Below are 19,826 nucleotides of genomic sequence, written 5' to 3' on the forward strand. Positions count from 1 at the left end.
ATGAGCAAATTTAACATTTATTAAACAAAGGACTTACTCCACATTTTCATATTTTCCTCAATAAACTGGCTAAATTTAAAAGATATTTTTCTTCCATGTTTCCACTTGTTGTGTTAATAGTTTGAGAGATTCTGGTAGATTATCTGCAGGATCTGCCGACAGCGTTTCTTTTGATTGATTGAAGTGTTGAAAGAACAGAACGAAAATACTCTCCCACACACACTGAAGAGTCAGCAGCTGCAGTCTTAGATATATTTAATAAATTAAAGCCAAGGTACAAAAAAAACAATGTACATTTCATCCCCCCCCTCCCCTCCCCTCCCCTCCTACTCTTTCCTTCAACAGCGTTTTATTTCCCCCACCTCAGACTGAGACCAGACCGGGGATCGTCCAATCATTCTCTCTCAGGTCTCAGTCTAAAATCAGGTCTTTCTGCAGCGTCTCACACGCTGAATATTTGTCCCCTGAACCCCTTGAAACCCCCCGAAACCCCCCCCCCCACAAAACACATACATGCTACATGTCTGCAGGCACCTCGGATAAGACAGAAGGATTAGACTGAGATAAAGTTTATCAGAGACCACAAAGTACATTTCAACGCTGAGTGTTATTATAGGTCAACTGGTCCTGCTTGATTCACCAGACAGTGTATTTTACAGCCGTCACGTCACTTCACCAACAACGTCTCTGGCAGAATGGATGATCACAGGATGTCAGTGTTAGTTTCTCGTTGTAAAAATGCTGAATAACTTTCTCAAGAGTTACTGAACTCTCTAATCCTTCTTGTTCCTCTCCAAGGCAGTGACCCAGATGGATGAAAGGATTTAAGAGCAGTGGTTGGTGTCAATAACAGATAGATAGGTGAGTCTGGTCAATGAGTATCACTGGCTGGTCAATCCAGATGATACGGAGGTTTAATAGATGATTGCCGGTGAACGTGCCTGGTCAGTCTTTAAGAAAAGAGTAGTCAGAATGAGAAGAAATGAAATGAGCTCTTTGTTTGAAAGATGGGAGGAAGTTATGGATGCGTACTGTACTGTAGGTCCAATATAAGTGCACTGAACAAGTGGAAAAAAGATACATCTGTGCACACACACACACTCACACAACCTCTCATACATACAGGTATGAACACACTCAAGCATACACTCAAATACACAGAAGTGTTCAGCAATAACCGTTAATATGCACAACTTGATTAATATTTTTGCACGATTACAGTGACTAAGCCGTCCTTCGTGAGGATTATTCATCCCTCCAAAACACTCGGGTTCCCTTCTCGGTTTCCATCTTGTGCCTCTTTTTCTCGCTGCCAGCTACTATAATAATTCCTTTTCCCCCCTTCACTCTAGCCTTCAGTCCTGCTTTACCTAAGGGACCAATGCTTAAAAACCACCACTCTCTACAATCCGAGGAGACTGCAGTATGACTGGGTTGGGGACTGTATGTACATGAGGTACAGCCCTGCACACAGAGGGCTTGGCAAAAGAGTACACTGTGTTTTAGTCCAGTTATGTGGTTTTTTCCTCCACTCATACCCCCTAAAAAAGGCATATATAACAAAAAAAAAGACAAAGTCACAATAATTTGGCAAATGCAGAGATCACAGGGGTACGATTGGGAATCAAATATTATTGTAGTAACGTCATTTTTCCTGCAGAATCCCCTCCTGACATTGGTCCTTCTCTCCTCCCATTAGCAGCAGCAGGACTGACCGACCACCATCTTTCTATATGTGTATACATATACATTTATATAATTTATTTGATTTATTTTGAAAAATAATGTCAAGTAGCTACGTACGATACCACTACCATTTTCATATGGATGCTAATCACCAGGAAACAACCTAGGAACCACAGGAAGATCTAGAAAGGCAGAACAAGACAGAGATAGAAGGAGGCGAGAGGCAGCATGCTGGGAGCGCTGCTCAGAGAAATAAAGAGGAGAGAGGAGAGAAAGAGAGAGGAGGGAGAGAGAGAAACAATCATCTTAAAACAGAAAAAAGGGCAGCCTCCCTAAAGCCACCGGGGATTTAATGTCTGTCCATTAATCCGATGGCAGGTCTGTGCTGGACTGGTTCCATGTCTTGTCCTGCGGCGGGGGGCGGGTTTATCATTACAATCATTTCATGATGTCTTCGCTGATGGAGGGGAGGGGGTGTGTGAGAACTGTGCTGTTGTGGCATCCAGCTGTTTGGCGCTGAGGGCAGAGGTCACGGTTAGGTGAGAGTTCAAGGGTAGAGTTTCAGTATTCAGCGGCGTACTCCGTACCGTGGAGCCCTCTGCACAGCAGCGTGAACTCCTTCACTATTTCCTTCACCCTCCTCTTGTTCACTCGTTCTCTGCACGACAGAGGAGGAAGGACAAATACACACAGTTAGAAAGCATACGCGAAACATAATGTGGTTGACCAACTGGACGGACTCATTAAAGTTACTACGAGGAACTTTCAATTTGTGTTGATTTTTGCGGCCCCTGTGGAAAACAGCAGGAGTATTTCTGAGCACCAGAGTCCCTTTAGAAAACCTCTCATTTTACTGTAGCAGGGTCTGACATTCTGTCCCCACTCAGTCCTGGTTCTTGTTCTCACGTGCCTCCCTTTCCTCTAGCGGGCCCAGCAATACGGCCTGGGCCTCCAGCAGCGTGGTGTCGGTGTTAGCTCCCAGCGGGGACCGGCAGAGCAGTGAGGCAAAGCTCTGCTCTTGGCCGGAGGAGTTGCCGATGCTCCTGGGCACGGAGCTCTCGACTTCCTGCTGAACCTCCGACTGCAGGCCGCTGGGCTTGCAATACACTAGCTGGCAGAAACCTGTCTTGTCTCGTCACCCCAAAAAACATATGAACTTTCTAGTAAACAAACACAACGTGCGTCCCCCTCCCACCTCCACTGAAATGTGATCTCTGACAGTAAATTACTCACAGTCTGTCAGACACAAGTGGCTTCGTTAGTCTGTTATAAACAAACATAATATTATATTAATCACGCTGTCATATTGCTTATTACTAATGCAATACAAGCTGGATTTACCGGCGTGACACCGTTGGCACAGGTTGCTGATGTAGGCTACTTTTTAATTCACCAGAACATGTCATAATGACGGTTCAGCCGGTTTGCTTAAAATCAAACCGGTGTAAGCTCGTACACCGGACCGGACCGGACCGGACCGGCAAAAGCGGAAATCGAGTCAACTGCCCGCGGTGGTCCTGGTCGCTGCCGGAGGGCCGGTGGAGTCTTAGATGAAGGAGTTTCTTGTGAACCTGCGTGCCATAAATCGTTTCATCTCATTTTGTGAGAAATCTGACCCGTTGGCAGCACTGATAGGCATTACGAATAACTACAGAAATAGCCAATCTTCTCGCTAATGGCCTCGTTTACTCATGTATGTCATACAGAGGCATCAGTGTTACAGTGAGACTGTTTCATAACCTGTTAAAAGTTCCTTGTAGTAACTTTAGCCAATAAGCCTTTAAACAAACATCCGGCAGAGTTACCTGAGTATCTGATGTGAGAAGTTGTCTTTCTGTTCAGTTGTGACCCGCGATGACGGGAACCCAGGTGGCTGCAGCGCCTCCTTCAACCACACGGCCAGCAGAGAAAAGCAGTTCTTGTTCAGAGAGAAAAGCACTTCTGCAAACTGGTCCATCAAGTTCCGAGACGCCCCGCCGCCAATGCCCTGGAGAGAGCGGGGGAGAAATTTCAGGGACAGGACAGGGACTTGATTACAATAATAACCTTTTTTCCACCAAAACTAGTGCGTATATGTGGGTTTTGTAAACGCAGGAAAACTTGCTAAAAATAGGCGATAGACTCCTTTCCCATTGCCAGTAGACAAGTATGCTTTTTGTCACGTTTGACGACATTTCCAAAGGGATCCCTTGACCTCTGACCTCAAGATATGTGAATGTAAATGGGTTCTATGGGTACCCACGAGTCTCCCCTTTACAGACATGCCCACTTTATGATAATCACATGCAGTTTGGGGCAAGTCATAGTCAAGTCAGCACACTGACACACTGACAGCTGTTGTTGCCTGTTGGGCTGCAGTTTGCCATGTTATGATTTGAGTATATTTTTTATGCTAAATGCAGTACCTGTGAGGGTTTCTGGACAATATTTGTAATTGTTTGTGTTGTTAATTGATTTCCAATAATAAATATATACATAACTTTGCATAAAGGAAGCATATTTGTCCACTCTCATGTTGGTAAGAGTATTAAATACTTTACAGCCCTAGTTTAATGTGGTGCTCCTCACCTCCAGCACGGCCTGGATCAACAGTTTGCCGTCCTCCTGCACCACTCTGGCCAGTGGAGGCACATCTGAGCAGTGGGGTAACAGTTCAGTCTGAAGCAGAAACAAACAGAGACAATCAGGACATTTAAAGCCAAATGACTCATTTATGAATATAAATATTCTTGCAGGGTTTCAAGTCGTGTGTGTGTGTGTGTGTGTGTGTGTGTGTGTGTGTGTGTGTGTGTGTGTGTGTGTGTGTGTGCTCACAAAGAACAAGCACGTTGACTTGACTGTCGGAGCCTCGGGAAATTTGAGTGACAGAACTCCTAGAAGTGGGAGAAAGAGTCAGAAACATAAATAAACTACTGACGGAGGTGTCAACAAGATAGCAAAGCACCCAGAACAGTGTGTAGGGGTGTGTGTTTGTGTAAACGACGTGCCAACTCACCACAGTGGAACACTGCTTTCACGTCAAGACTCTCAGACAAGAACAAATCGGGCTTCCGTTTGAGGGCCTAAGAGGCAGATAGAGGCATTAAACAGAGCATGTTTCTGGCGGCCCGACCCAATCGGTACTGCTTCACCACATTCCACTGCATAAGCTCCTTCAGAAATACTGCTATCAACAATACCCGCTCAGCCTGGTAGCCAGATCTGACAGCAACACAGGACTGAGAACAGATCTGCCTACCAGGCTATAGTACTCTCTCCATCTGCTATATCCAAACTCATACAGAGATCCTCCAATGCAGAACTCAGCAGGTATAACAAACAAATTGCAAAAAATCAAACTTTGAAATCATTGGAAACTTAAGTCAAACTAAAGGCAATGATGGTTTTGTTTCTTGAAATCAATTGTTATTTTGAAACATTACTTTTCCTTGTTTTTGGTTGACTGGATTGAATATGCAACAGAAGTGTGTAAGTAATTAAACATGTGCAGATAAAGAGAAATAATCATCTTGTAATAATGAACTCATTCAGGATGGAGGAGAGGAGAGAGGGAGAGGGAGAGAGATGAAGGTCAGATCTATCCAAAGATAGAAAACAAAAGGAAGAAGAATGAAGACAAAAATATAAAACAGAAGAGCCATCAGCCAATTTGTCTGAACTGATTAATATTAGCTGAATATTAATTCATTTGGGCTTTGATCGGCTCCGGGCTGGAATGACTTCAGAGGAGGACCGGGCTCAGAGACTAACCAGTCACCTGGGACCACAACGTCGATACCGACGCCGTTACATCAGCCTCCCAAGAGCGCCGCATCAACTAAAATATTTCATCTAAGGCGCCGAGAGTGCTGATGTTTTTCCAAAATGAGCAAATGTGCCCTGATGTTGACTTTAAAAAGGGAGAAGATTGAGTACAAAATGTAAGTGCTTAAAATAGTCAATCTTCATGCATAAAATGTCCAAACACAAGTGCTCATTTTAATATTTTCTAAGCAGCCTTTTGAGCAGAATAATAATCAAATATGATTATTTATAGAAGGATTAAATGTCCCTCTGTGAGTCATGAGAATTTCCAGACATCTTGGATTTATGAAATCTTTTAAAAACATATTAAAAAATCATCTAGACCGTTTTGTCTCTCTTAATTGTTGTTAATACGACTACTACTAACTGTAGGGATGGGAATAGAGAACCGGTTTCAGTTGAGAACCAGCTCCAAATTGTCCGATCAATCAGAATTGTACGCCTCCGAGGTAATCAATTCCTTTTATCGATGCCGGCTTGCTTTTCTGGCAGTTGTGTGTTGAAAAAAAGGTTTAGGTCATGACGCCAAACTCATGACTCATCATGTCAAACTCACATGCAATTGGGTCATGAAATCAAACTCGCTCGTCATGACGTCAAACTCATGGATCACGACGTCAAACTCTGCGACATGACGTCAAACTCTGCATCTACGCAGCTGGAAACTTGCAACAGCAAGGCGGAGAGGGAGAATTGGTCCAAAGTGTAGCTTCATTTCACGAAGAAAGACGACAACAGTGCTGCTTGTAATGTCTGTAAAAGGACTATTAAGCAGACATACACTGACATACACTGACTACACCGTGTTAAGACTCAGAGATAACTAGAATTACCGCCTCGTGGTTGTCTGCCTCCGCCAACCGGTCGAGTTGCAGTTTTACATCCATGTCTGTCTAAAATGTCATCACTTCATAATTTTCTCCTGAAACGTGTTTATGAGGTCACAGTGACCTTTAACCTTTGACCACCAAATTTTAATCAGTTCATCCGTGAGTCCAGGAGGACGTTCGTGGCAAATTTGAAGAAATTCTGTCCAGGCGTTCCTGAGATATCACGTTAACAAGAATGGTCCCGACATAAGTACGGAAGGACGGACAACCCGAAAACATAATGAAACAGCTGCGTTGATGCTGATAACCTGTGTAGGCCTACATATTTATTCTCCACACAGAAAATTGATCAGGAATCAATAAAGGGAATCGATAAATAATCGATTACAGCATTAGTATCAATAAAATCTGATCAATTCCCATCCCTACCTAACTGTGCATATTTACAGAGTATTGTTACAAATTTATCTAAAAATAATTTCTTATTCTGTGATTAATCATCATGGACCCATAACACTTTACTACAGCAGTGTGATTTTTAGAGGCCATTCAAGATCTCTGCCAGTGTTTTTTTTTTTAATCAGTTAATTAACTGAACACGGGGGAGTATTACAAGGAAAGGCTTTACTACTACTCACTTGAGAATATTATATGTCTAGAGCTTTTATTGTGAAAGGTAAGAAGGAGGGAGTGGATCTGGTCTGCGCTGCCTTTGTCAAGGTTGAAAGGAGTAATAAAGTTTTCCGTCTTGGTTCAGTCTACGGAGCCTCCGTGTTGTTGTTTCATAAAAATAGGCGCAACTCAACCCATTCCGCACAACGTGATTGGTTGATGCCTTTATTCGTGGTACGAAAGCTCAGAAAAATTTAAAATTCTATATAATTTTTTTGTTCTAAAGTACTCGCGACAAAAACAGTTTGAAAAAATATATTGACGTGCGAATTAATCGCACGAAAAATCGCTGCCTTAAGAATGATAAACATACAAGATAAGGATTGATGTGTTATCAATGCTTTGTTTACTGTCTTGAGCATAATCAGACTGATTTAGGTGTTTTTTCTGCAGTTATCATCTTTTAGTATTTCTTGTTTGGAAATTGTATTCTCTCTTTTAGATATTTTAAAAATACTTATGTCTGTTTGTGAATTGGTGTCGAGCACATACAGCTGTCTTTAATTCAATGATAGGTGGTTCTTCTTACAAGCCTTCAGGGTTCTTTTTTACCCCACCTGCGCATTTTCTTACATTATTGTATATTTATTCTCTTTTATTTTGTAATACGCACAAATAAAGAACTAAAGGTAAACTGAAAACTAAGGCTGCCCCCTTAGTTGATTAGTTGACTAATCGGTTGTTTCGGTCTTAGTCGACTAAGATTTCTTTTGTCGATTAGTCATTTTTTTAATGCTTTTTTCATGCTGAAAGACTTCTGAGCACATTTCTGGTAAACACAAGATTTAAAGTGGTGCTTTTGTGTGATTCTTTGTGGAGAAACTTGGTTTTACAGATCTATTGATTAAATCAACTAATCGATTAGTCGACAAAATCAAATGAGTGTTAGTCGACTAAGAATTTCTTTGGTCGAGGACTACACGAGGCCCGTACTTTGTGTTGTGAGGTGACTGTTAGAATCAAAAGCATTTGAGGAAAGACAGACGTCTCTTTTTTCAAATATTCCCCTCTCGTTTCATTCCACCGCCTCGCCTATGTGATGGGACACCTAAGGGCCCAGTAACAAAGGACAGAGAGAGAGGGGAGGAGAGGACAGAGGAAACAGGGAGAAATCAGAAAAAGAGAGAAAGAGAGAGAGAAACCCAAAGTGAATGAAATAAGAAACCAAAAACACACCTGAGCTTGGAGTTGCATAAATGAATCAACAATATCAGGATGATCCCTGGGTCCTAAAATATAATAAAGATGAAACTTAAGAAATCATAAGAGAATAAGAATAATATACAAACAGCAACTGAATAGATTCAACAGTCATGTGGAAATAAAAGAGAACTCAAAAATATTTCATTGAAATAATTCACACGTGAGTAAGGAACGAAGGGGAGAAGGGGGAGGGGGGGCATATGAAGCTTTGGCAGAGTCTTGGTAGAACAGACCAACCAAAAAACAAAAAACAGGCAGAAGACAAAGACATGGGTCTGTTTGGAGAGTAACGAAAAAAAGAAAGAAGTAACGAGAGAAAAAGAACAAACCTAAAGAAACAAAAGTGGGTTTGGAGTGGGAACCCAGGAGGCACCTCTGTTACTGTTACAGTTTGGAGGGAAAGAGGTCACCCAACCTGAATGGACCCCCTTTCACCTCCTTCCCACGAGGCACCGCTGGTATCAACGTGATCAAACAACACATGTCCTCTCAGACTGCCTCAGGGGAGGAGGTTTGTGTAAAGGGGTCCATTCAGAGCTGGTCAATAAGATCCCCTTTGCTTCAAAGGTGAACCCAAAGCCATCCGTATGAATCGCACTCTAAGATCAGGATGGGTTCTGATATCACTACCTCCCCTAATGCTGCTGGACACAGACTACACGACTGTTTAAAGTAGGTGGCACAATGAAACACACGTTTCCTGTAGAAGCTTCTGGACTGAAGAATCCACATCGAGACTTTCAAACTTCTTCTTCACTTAAGATTGATGTTGGAGGGACTCCAACAGCAAACTTGTAGGACTGACATGAATGCTTCGAAGCTTCGACCATTGTCGTGGTAAACGACCTCCAAATTAGTATTTGAATGCTTCGTTTTTTTATATATATATATTAGGGCGGTTAATCGATTAAAATATTTAATCGCAATTAAATATGCACTTCTATCTACCTATCAGCTGTGCAGTCAAGATCAGACTAGAGACGTAACCACTTAAAAGATGGGTGAGTAGTACTTGCTATCTTCCAAAGTTTGTGTTTTTTAAACAGAAAACAGGTTTTATACTGCGATATTTACTGAAAATTACAATACAGCAAACAGTAGCCTGAGTAAACTTTCAGGTGATCTCCTGGTGATCTCCATCCAGCCTGCTCCCTCCTATTTAGGTGTTTGTAGTGAAATGAGGAGGTATTGTATAAATAACTCCTAATTTCAACTTCACCAAATCAGCCGTTCCTCATCCGTTGGAATAAGGAATAAAGAGAAAGGGGGCGTCTGACAAAAGTTCAGCTAAAAAAAAAAGGTGATGTGCAACGCGTTGTTGCTCCCGGCCAGTTAGGACATTCCAATAGAAAACGATGCAATCAAACTGACTTTGTCATTGACGCTCACATTCTTTTTGGAGGGTTTAATATGTCGGCTACACGCATCCGTAGCGTTATTTAACCTCCTTCACAACAAGCTAGTATGACATGGTTGGTACCAATCGATTATATCGATGTTAGTTGTGTGTAGAGGTGCGTGTGTGTACAGTAGTGCGGCAGCGGTGCTGTCTCGGGCAATGAAACGGGGGAGATGGAGACAGACAGAAGAACATGTCAGCCTGCTGCGATGCGGTGCGCCGCTAAGCTTCAAATACTTTCGAATATTTCTCGCCGAAGCTTCGAAGCCTAAAAAAGGTATTCGGGACAGCCCTACAAACTTGTAATGAAACAGAAGAAACGTCTGTAGTGAGCGCCCAGCTTTAGCTGTTCCCAGACTCCAAACAAGTTTCCTGCTCAACACCGCCCCTCCAGCCCTCATCCACACACAACCCCTCGAGAGAATACAGGGCTTATTCAGAGGGCTGTGATGGAGAGCCCGACTCTAATCCTAGCACAGCAGCGGCGGCGGCGGCGGCCGTATTGAGTTGGCCCACCCTGCTGTGTTATATGTCAGCCAACTGAATAAGCTAGTGGTCTCTGTGCTGTGACTGTATCCTGTACTGATACTGTCTACTGAAAGGCACCTGCTCAGAAAAGAAAGAGTTTAGAGGCAGGAGGAGAGGCAGCCATTACTTAACCAGGTCAAAGCAGGAAAGGAGGAGAGGAAAGAAGGGACAACACAAAGGGAAGGGGAGCGGCAGACAGAGCTGGTACGACAAGTATTCTAACCCAGGTGGTAGCGGATGAAATGATATCATCTCATTCATGTCCATCTTATGTTGAGTGAAAATCAGAACCTAAGTCTGGCCCCGGGGTCACACGCACATTAAGAAACATCTGATCAACATTTACAAAATGAAAATATAACCCAAACACTGAAACAGTAAATTCAAATAAATGGATTCAAAAAAATTAAATAAGCAAATACTAGGCTGATATAGATAACATTGCAACGTGTTGATTACATACGTTTAAAGCAAACCATAATAGAGTAAAAATGATTTAAACAGTGGAAACAGAAGTCTGCATTGATAAAAATGATCATCCAAGACATCAAGCAGACAGACGACTGCATCAATGAGTAATGAGAGTAAACGTTTAGAGGTCGACTGAGACAACAGAGTCCAGTATCCTCTGACCTTTTGTTATTTTCCTATTTGTGGCCTCCAAGACTGACATGTTTTATTGTCTAGAAATGCAACAACACGTCAGTCCTCGCGTACAGAAAGTATATCACCATAATATAATAGGGCTGTAGCGAATAATTTAAGCTTCATTCATAACGTTGACATTCAAATTCTAAAACAACATTTGAATGCTGCGCAGCTTTTTTTTTTTTTTGCATGTCAATTAATTCTGTTTGAACATGGTATTTCTGCACATTTGCAGATAAAGATCAGGCTACACTAGGGTTATTACGAGGTTGGATACCTCGGTACCAAGTCGATGCCAAAATTCTGAGAATTTGACATTACTCGTTTTTGTACAGTACCGCAGGGGTCCCAGTTTTTCCCCTGATACATTGCGAACAACAAATTTGTGTTGAAATCGGCAGGAGAAAGGCTAGCTAATGTTAGCTGTTAGCTGTCGGTGGGCAGCGCAGTCCTCGTTAACGGCACTGATGTCCAAGGTTAACGGAGGAGGCATTTCATTATGATGCACTCAAGCTCTGTTCATTAAAAATGACTGGGCAAAAGGTAAATTATAACTATCAGGATGTGTTCAAATGTAATCATGTCAAATTTAGTTTTTGGTGAAAAACCTGACTAAAACACAGCAATATAAAATAGATATTAGAGAGGGAATTATGGCCTGTTTAATTTCCTTACACTAGATCTAAGTGTTTGTTGTTTTGGTGTTTACCTTGGTATCAGATTTGAAGCTCCATTTGAAAATCTCAATAGAAGCTTTGAATGTAAACCAAAAAAATGACATTCAGTACAGCCCTATAATATATATGTATATATTTAACAATTTGTTTACTTTTATTTTTACAAATTTGTTTACAATTTCACTCTTCTCCTCTTCTATACCAAGATATTATATTTAGGATCCTGTGAAATCAAACATGATCATTCAACATTCTACCACAGACACATTTGACAGTATTCACAGTCCCGCCCCTGCTAGACCTCCTACCTTGCTGGAAGATGGACAGCGTTACCGAGGTAACCAGCTCAAACAGAGCCTTGATGGGTGGGAAGTGGTCCGTCTCGCTGGCAAAGATATGCACCATCTGAAACAGCAGGACTTCACATCAGACACTCGCTGTGTTCGCTTGCACACAAGAAACCAGGATATTGGAAGGAAAAACAGGCTACGGCAGGAAACCACAGGAGGTCTCTACATGCACTGCAGAAGCAGCCTGTGTTCACATATAGCTGGTTAGCATCAGGTATCTCCCCTACTGCGCCCATATTTTTAAACTATGACTGATTTATGATGCTGCAGCCTGCAGAGTTTTTATTTTTTTCCTTTTTTGTCAAAGCATTTGGACTGATGGCGCTGTGAGAAAACAAGCTCTGTAGTGAGAGCACACAGCAAATGTGTGCAAATTAATTTTAAGGGGCAATAGACAACTTTTCCCCCTTTAGCATTTCCAAGTGGTATTATTTGTTGGTGCCGCGGTCGCAAAAGACAACCAGTTCGTTTTGTTTTCTTCAGAGCCTACTACTATCGACAAAATTATGAATTTATTCAGACAATCAGGGAAAAAGAAAGAAATATATTCAAATATATTATACTGTAATTCATTCCCAAAACTGCTCAGAGTAATCGCAGTTCAACGCTCTTCTGCCAAGAGCTACTTTCATTAGAAAAGAGTTGTCAGCACTGCACAGGACACACTGCGTTTTGTTTTCCACGGTTACTTCGGTTGTTTCCACTCTGCCATTTCCGCTACTGAGAATAGGGACTGCAAAGAACTTACATTGATCCTCTTCGGTAACTGGGAATAGCTACCGATAGCTACCAGGGAAAACAAAAGCGCTATCTTCTTCCTGTTTTGGTTGCGCAAAGACGCACTTCCTTTGTGCCATAAATGGAGCCTTCATTTTCCAGGGCGATCGTACCCGGGGGCAGACAGAATTGCAGAGTGAAAGCGAGGCTTATAAGGAACCAATCTTAACGCCGATTGTGTCATTATTCTATAGTCATTACATTGTGCAATTAACATTTACTTGATAATGACACGTAAAAGCAAAAAACTTGTCTATTGCCACTTAGCTAGATAGAAGATAATGTTCAGCTGTAGAAACAGACTTTATTTATTTTAGCATAATTTCCAGTTCCAGTTGCAGTTTGGATCGAATTAATCTGAATGCAAAGATCTACCGCTATGATCGACGTGTACAAGAAATTAGGTTTCTCTAGCAGAAATCTCCCCGTATTAACTCCACCTGGGTCAGTTCATTTTTTAAATTATGACATAGGTAAAACATATTTGAAAGACATGTAATGAGTTTAAGTTTATGTGGACAAACATATGATGCTTGAGAGTTTAGTCATGAATACATACTGTAACTGTGGATGAAGTTTTATAAACTTATACTGTATCCTCATTAACTTTGGGCTCACTGGCGCGTAGCCTATTAGCTCCTACTCAGCCCTTTCTAACAAATCTCGAAAATACATTAAGTATTAAAGGAAGAATACTAATGTTGGTGTGTGTGTGTGTGTACACATGTATGAGTGTGTACCTGTCGTGTGAGGTCAAGAGCTGGGGCCTGGGGAATTGTACTGTACATCTGTCCAAGCATCTCACTTAGCTGAGACACCATGGGAGCAAAGTCGTGGAGCAGAGTCTTCACCGACTTCTCAAAGATGGCGCACACCGCCTGAGGGACGACATGAGAGCAGATATACTGAAATGTTATATCTGGTTATGTGGACCGATTTTATAAAAAGAGCAGAAGTCTGACTGTATGTGGCCGCACACGGCGATGACTCACCTCTACAACCTGCGAGTCATTGAGCCACTTACTGAGTACGGTCTGTATGAGAGCAAACACTTGTTGCAAAACCACCACCACCTGAAAAACACAAATTAATGTTAAAACACTTTAAAAAGGAATGAACTGAAAGTCATAAACAAGCACTAGCATTAGAGATTAGCATTTACACATGGGTGCATGCCTATCAGCAGAATTACTAATTACTATGGTTGAGTGACAGGGCAAACATTTCCTGTTGACCACCCTCATCCCTCCAACCAGCGACATGTACTCAGCGGTGGAGGCAGCAGGGGGTGGTGGGGGGAGAGGAGCTCATATTGCTGCGAGCACCATGTGCCCCACTACACAACCACCAAACTGCAGATTTAAAGCCTTTAAATGTAACTAGGGCTGTCAATCGATTAAAATATTCAATTACGATTTATCACAAATTAATTGCATTTTTTATCTGTTCAAAATGTACCTTAAAGGTTTGTCAAGTATTTAATACTCTTATCAACATGGGAGTGGGCAAATATGCTGCTTTGTGGAAATGTATGTATATATTTATTATTGGAAATCAATTAATAACACAAAACAATGACAGATATTGTCCAGAAACCCTCACAGGTACTGCATTTAGCATAAAATATATGCTCAAATCATAACATGGCAAACTGCAGCCCAACAGGCAACAACAGCTGTCAGTGTGTCAGTGTGCTGACTTGACTATGACTTGCCCCAAACTGCATGTGATTATCATAAAGTGGGCATGTCTGTAAAGGGGAGACTCGTGGGTACCCATAGAACCCATTTTCAGGTCAAGGGACCCATTTGTAAATGGCCATGCCAGCTTTTCCTCGTCAAAATTTAGTGTAAGTTTGGAGCGTTATTCAGCCTCCTTCCCGACACGTAAGTAGGACGATGGATTCCTTCGGTTTTCTAGTTTCATATGATACCAGGATCTTCACTCTAGCTTTAAAAATGAGCCCGCTACAACCTAAAAATTACAAGTTGCGTTAATGCGTTAAAAAAATTAGTGGCATTAAAACAAATTTGCGTTAACATGTTAATATCGCGTTAACTTTGACAGCCCAAAATGTAACATATGGTCAATTCAGCCTGTTGCTAAATGTATTTGTCCAATCACTCAACCCCACTGATGACAATGATGATGATGAAGGTTTGTGTGGTGACTGACTGGGTTTGGTCCAGGTGGAGGTGGGGCTGTTTTGACAGGTGGTGCTGAGCCTTCTGCTGACTCATCGTCCTGCTTGCTGATGTCGAGCGTAGTGAAGAGGTTGGACAGCAGCCCCAAGATGTGGATGATTGCTAATTTATTGGAGGGATTAGGCTGGAAGGAGAAAGAAAGAAACACATTATCTTATTTGAGATTTTGCTCTACAACCTTACAACTCCACTATCTCTGGCTCATTTAGTGCCTGCCTTGAAAAACAACTGCTAAAATATTTAAGAAGACAAACAAACCTTAAAAGCTAAGTACTCCTGAACAGGATAAGCAGTTTAGAAAATGGATGGAAAGACAGGAGTACCAGCACGGGAGCAAAGCAATGTACTGCTGTGGACGGTAGCAGAAAAACGGATTTTAGACACCTAAATAAATCAATATCCGTTTAAGTGTACGCCATGTTTAGAATATTTTTACTGCTCTACCTCACCGTCAGACAGATCTTTCTGATGGGGATCTGAAGCAGCTATCTATGCTCTCTTCAAAGCCACCAGACTCCTTTGACAAAAACAGTAACCGATTGAGGCAGCGGTAGACCAGAAACTCCTGTGTTCTGCGAGGTAAAATTTCTGTTTTTGTCAATGGAGTCTGGTGGCTTTGAAGAGCACATAGATGACTGCTTCACTTTCCCGTCAGAAAGGGCTGTCTGACGTGAGGTTAAGCATTGAAAATATTTTAAATATAGCGTACACTTAAACGGATATTGACTTTTTTTAGATGGACATACAGCAGTACATTGCTTTGCTCCCGTACTGGTATTCCTGTCTGTTTCTCCAAACTGGGGGCGTGCCGACCGCCATCTACTGTAGGTAATACACTGACTATGGATAAGTACCTCATACAACCCCACTTCAAAACATTGAATACTTTGAGTTTCTTATTTGGTTACAGTCAAAGTAAGCAGTTTTTTTAGACACCTTACTTTTTACAATTAGGGGCATTTGTCATTCTATTTATATAATAAATACAGCAAACAACAGAATCAATAATGAGCATCATTACTTAATGAACAAAATAATTGGTAGATAAAAAATATTTAATCTCAATCAAAGTCAATGTGCAGGTATTAATGTGACAGAAAGAAGGTAATGGCTCGTTCTCATGCCGGTTATCTCACTGACACACACACAAACCAGGTAAAATCATTAATTAGGTTTTCACCGGCAGTGTTTAATCATTGCTCTGTCTCCATGGTGATGTAACAGAGACAAAAGACTATGAAGAAGGCACATCTCTCATCCCTCCTTCAATCTACCTTCCCTCACAATGTTGATGCTGTTACTGTGTGTGTACTCTATGCATGAAGCCAAATCAAAGTGACTCCATATCTGTGTTTGCAGGCAGCCACGGTCAAACACCACGGTCATTCACCCCCTGATGTAACGTAACCTGAAGGCCTCCTGCCACTAGGTGCCACTATTTGTCCGGCTCCAGACACAGCACCAGAACCTGATTTCCTAGCCTGATGTAATGCCGATACATCAAAAAGTGAGACGGAAAACAATGAGAGGGAGGAAGTCAGGGAGGATGGATGAGACGGTGTGTGACTGTGTGAAGGGTGAGACAGTCACACACAGAGAGAGGCTTCATCTAACCTGACATCTCTATTCACCCAAAGTCTTAACTGACTGCACAACAAGGGATCAGGAGAAATTCTACTTTGCTCCACATATAGTAGACATCAAACTGTGTATTTTTAGATAATATCAGCTCCACATTTGTACCATCTAGCGTGACAGTCTGAGAATCCACTCTCTAATTAGAACAAACAGGGTAAATAATTTTCCTTTTGCATGACTGTGTGCATGCATGTGTAAAAGCATGACCTACTGTAAGTGTGTCTGTGTAGGCATTTCTTTTCTTTCTGAGCTCAGTTTGTTTTCTCTCTGTGGTGTGTGTGTGTGTGTGTGTGTGTGTGTGTTTGCATGCATGAGTGAGAGAAAGTGTGTCTTTGCTACTTCCGTGTGAGTCACTAGCCCATGGTGCAGGGTCAAATCCAATCTGGTCCCGCAGAGAAATGTTCCACTGCAGTGACACCACACAGAAACAAGGCCTGTTCCTATTGGCCAGAGTCCAGCTGTGCCTGCTCTGTGTTTGTGTGTGTACATGTTGGGTCTGCGTACGCACCGTCTCATCCGCTAGCTTCTCCAGTTGCTGAATGTAGGGGGTGATGAGAGAGTGAAGGTTCCTTAAGATGTCCTCCACAGGGAGAGCGGAGAGCAGGAAGCCGAGAGCCTGCATCAGCCACATACACTGACTTGTCTGCAAGAAAAGGTTACTGCAGGTTTAGCTTCAGTTTAAAGCAAGCAGTGAGCTTAATGTCATTTTTCAAGATTTTTCCACAACACATAACATGTCTTATTTAGGCTACAGGCTGAAAACACGTTACGCAACTCTTTCACAGCGTTTCTTATTTAAATGTCACTTGAGTGCCAAAAAAAAAAGAAAGTGAATGTGAGAGAAAGTTCACACTGACCTTGTGGATCTGCTTTATAAGCACCTCCTTGAGAGAAAAGAGAAAGTCAGAGTGATGGTTCTATTATTTTGAAAGCACAACAAAACCTACCCAAATTAGCACTAAGAAGTAACTCCAAAATAACACAACTGAAGTGATTTCAAAGAGTAAATGTTATTTCTGGACATCAGAACATCACAGAAGTCTGCAACGTACGACGACGTATTAGGGCCATTGTAGGTAAAAAAATATATAATAATAATAATAATAATGACGGTGCCGGGCAAGGGGGGTAATATTCAGAGAAAAAACTTGAATTAAAGTCAAACCTTTACGAGAAAAAAACTCAAATTTACAAGAAAAAACCTTGGATATTCTCTGAGATTAAATGTAAATTTACGAGAAAAAAGTTGTAAATTTAGGAGAAAAATTACTCAAATTTAGGAGAAAATAACTAGAATAATTTCTGAGAATAAAAGTCATAAATTTACAAGAAAAAACTCTGAATTTACAAGATTAAAGTAATTAATTCACAATAAAAATACTCACAGATTTACAAGAAAAAACGTGGGCATTCTCTGAGCTTAAAGTGGTAAATTTATGAGAAAAAAACTCGAGGAAAAACTGGAATATTCTGAGATTAAAGTCACAAATTTAGCCACCATCTGACATTTGTTGCGCCAATTATTGTAAGGATGGTTTCTGAGCGAGGCGAAGGTCTTGAAAGATACATACACGCATTTTCTTTCATAATCTTTTATGAACATAAACAAATATTAATATATTTTGCACTCGTTTAACAGCAGCATCTGTGGTGTGATGAGGTTGATCCAACCTTGCAAAGTGAAGCTTTGTGGTTCCTTGACAGAAAACAATATTATATATATATACATTATTTTTCATTTTTTTCTCGTAAATTTATGACTTTATAATCTTAAGAGAATATCCAAATTTTTTTCTTGTAAATTCTGAGTTTTTTCTTGGAATATTATCCCCCTCAAATGCCCCTAATACGCCGCTGAATGCCTTAGTTATTAAAGTAAAAAATAATAATAAAATTGTTTGTTAGTAGCTCTCATACTTGATCAAACGGTTGGGAAAAAAAACACGTACCTGAGAGACAGCTACTATGTTGGTTGCATAGGGCGGCAGGTCATATTTGCACTCCCTACAAATTTTCTTGAGTGTAGAGACAGAAGAAACAGAAAGGTCTGGGTTCCCCAAAGCCTGTAGCACCAAGGGCAAGACACTGCTGAGCATCACTGGGTGGTCTGCCAACCATTCAGCCAAAGCACCTGGCGGGAGATTAACAGTTCAGATACTGAATGAGAAACAATACGAGTGTTACTGGACTGTTGTCTTTAGATTACACTCCATTCGTTTTTAATCTCACCTATAGTGAACATCACTGTGTCTGCTAGCTGGACGTTGTTGATGCTGATTCGGGGGATGAGTCCTATCAGGCCTGGGATGACGTCAGAGTAATTCACATCTATTGTCTCTGCTATGGACTGGAAGCCATACAGTAAGGCTTCTGTGTGCTGGAGGAAGAGGAGGAAGAGGAGGAAGAGGGGGAGAGCAGTTAGTAAATATGGAATTTCAGCAATGAAAAGGCCGGAAGCAAAATACTGTAGTTTTCGTCTTGAAAATTCAAATCTCCACCACTGATGTAGAAAAGAAAAGCACGCAGTAGAAGAGAATGGAGACCTTTTGATGCGGCTGCAGCAGGGTTTATTAATCTGTGCATGCTGCAAATACGGGTATTGATTTCGACAATATTATTATTATTCAGTGTGTTTTATTTTCTATCTTATGTTATGCATTCAATTTCATCTTATTTTTTATCTTATTTAATCAAGAGTGTTTTATTTTCCATCTTATTTTCCCTGTTTTTATGTTAATTTTATGTCTATTTTCATATATTGCAAAGCACTTTGTCCTGCATTTCTTGGGTGAAAGGTGCAATACTGGCCAATTAACTAGCTAAGTTTGGTATAAAAATTGTTTTTGAGTTAAAAAATGTCACCATGGAAAGCGAAAACAACCCAAAATCAACATGAAAAATAGTCTTAATCCTGTAAATATACATTTGAATTTACTTAATTTGGATTTAAACCTTTGAACTCTGCAATAGAAATGGTCCGCCAGTGCCTACATTTTTGCTTATTGTGATGTCATTACTTGGAGTATCTATAAATGCTTCATATCCCTAAAATCTGTACAACCTCAGCTAAAAAGTTATGCAAGTCAATAAACTATAATAATTGATAAAAGTATTGCAATTGTGTCATAAAAAAAAAAAAATCTGACATGTTTTTTCTTGAAATGATAATAAATAAACACACAAAACATACAGAGCCAAAAGATTTCTAAATGAAGAAACATGATAAAAATTTCTTGACACATATTTGAACTATGCACATTTTTTAGTTTTTGAGATGCTCATTTAATGAGCGGATTGAGTGCAAAGGCGTTCTGACATCATGAGCGTAAAATGTTATGACGCGAAAGACAGAAGCCTTAGCTTTCCGCTGTAAAAAGAATGAATGCTCTAGCTAATAAGGTTTTATTTTA

At 40.9% G+C, this 19,826-nt stretch overlaps 1 protein-coding gene across 3 annotated transcripts in view; it reads right to left on the reverse strand.

Moving 5' to 3' along the window:
- Positions 1 to 238: 238 nt before the first annotated feature.
- Positions 239 to 19,826, reverse strand: part of LOC141768038 (importin-13-like) — a 40,647-nt gene continuing 21,059 nt past the window's right edge. For 2 of the 3 annotated variants that reach the window (XM_074635922.1, XM_074635920.1), the window contains exons 10-23: positions 18,646 to 18,793; positions 18,366 to 18,547; positions 17,274 to 17,300; positions 16,925 to 17,059; positions 14,750 to 14,902; positions 13,567 to 13,647; positions 13,315 to 13,452; positions 11,756 to 11,852; positions 8,169 to 8,221; positions 4,682 to 4,748; positions 4,501 to 4,559; positions 4,255 to 4,344; positions 3,492 to 3,673; positions 239 to 2,344 (exon numbers count right to left, since the gene is read on the reverse strand). In XM_074635922.1, coding sequence (XP_074492023.1) covers positions 2,248 to 2,344; positions 3,492 to 3,673; positions 4,255 to 4,344; positions 4,501 to 4,559; positions 4,682 to 4,748; positions 8,169 to 8,221; positions 11,756 to 11,852; positions 13,315 to 13,452; positions 13,567 to 13,647; positions 14,750 to 14,902; positions 16,925 to 17,059; positions 17,274 to 17,300; positions 18,366 to 18,547; positions 18,646 to 18,793 — 1,509 coding nt within the window. In that variant the 3' untranslated portion in view covers positions 239 to 2,247. The remainder of the gene's footprint in view (positions 2,345 to 3,491; positions 3,674 to 4,254; positions 4,345 to 4,500; positions 4,560 to 4,681; positions 4,749 to 8,168; positions 8,222 to 11,755; positions 11,853 to 13,314; positions 13,453 to 13,566; positions 13,648 to 14,749; positions 14,903 to 16,924; positions 17,060 to 17,273; positions 17,301 to 18,365; positions 18,548 to 18,645; positions 18,794 to 19,826) is intronic. The other variant, XR_012593982.1, reaches the window with a different exon arrangement.

The sequence above is a fragment of the Sebastes fasciatus genome, chromosome 5 (genome assembly GCF_043250625.1).
Source record: "Sebastes fasciatus isolate fSebFas1 chromosome 5, fSebFas1.pri, whole genome shotgun sequence".
NCBI classification, from domain to species: domain Eukaryota; kingdom Metazoa; phylum Chordata; class Actinopteri; order Perciformes; family Sebastidae; genus Sebastes; species Sebastes fasciatus.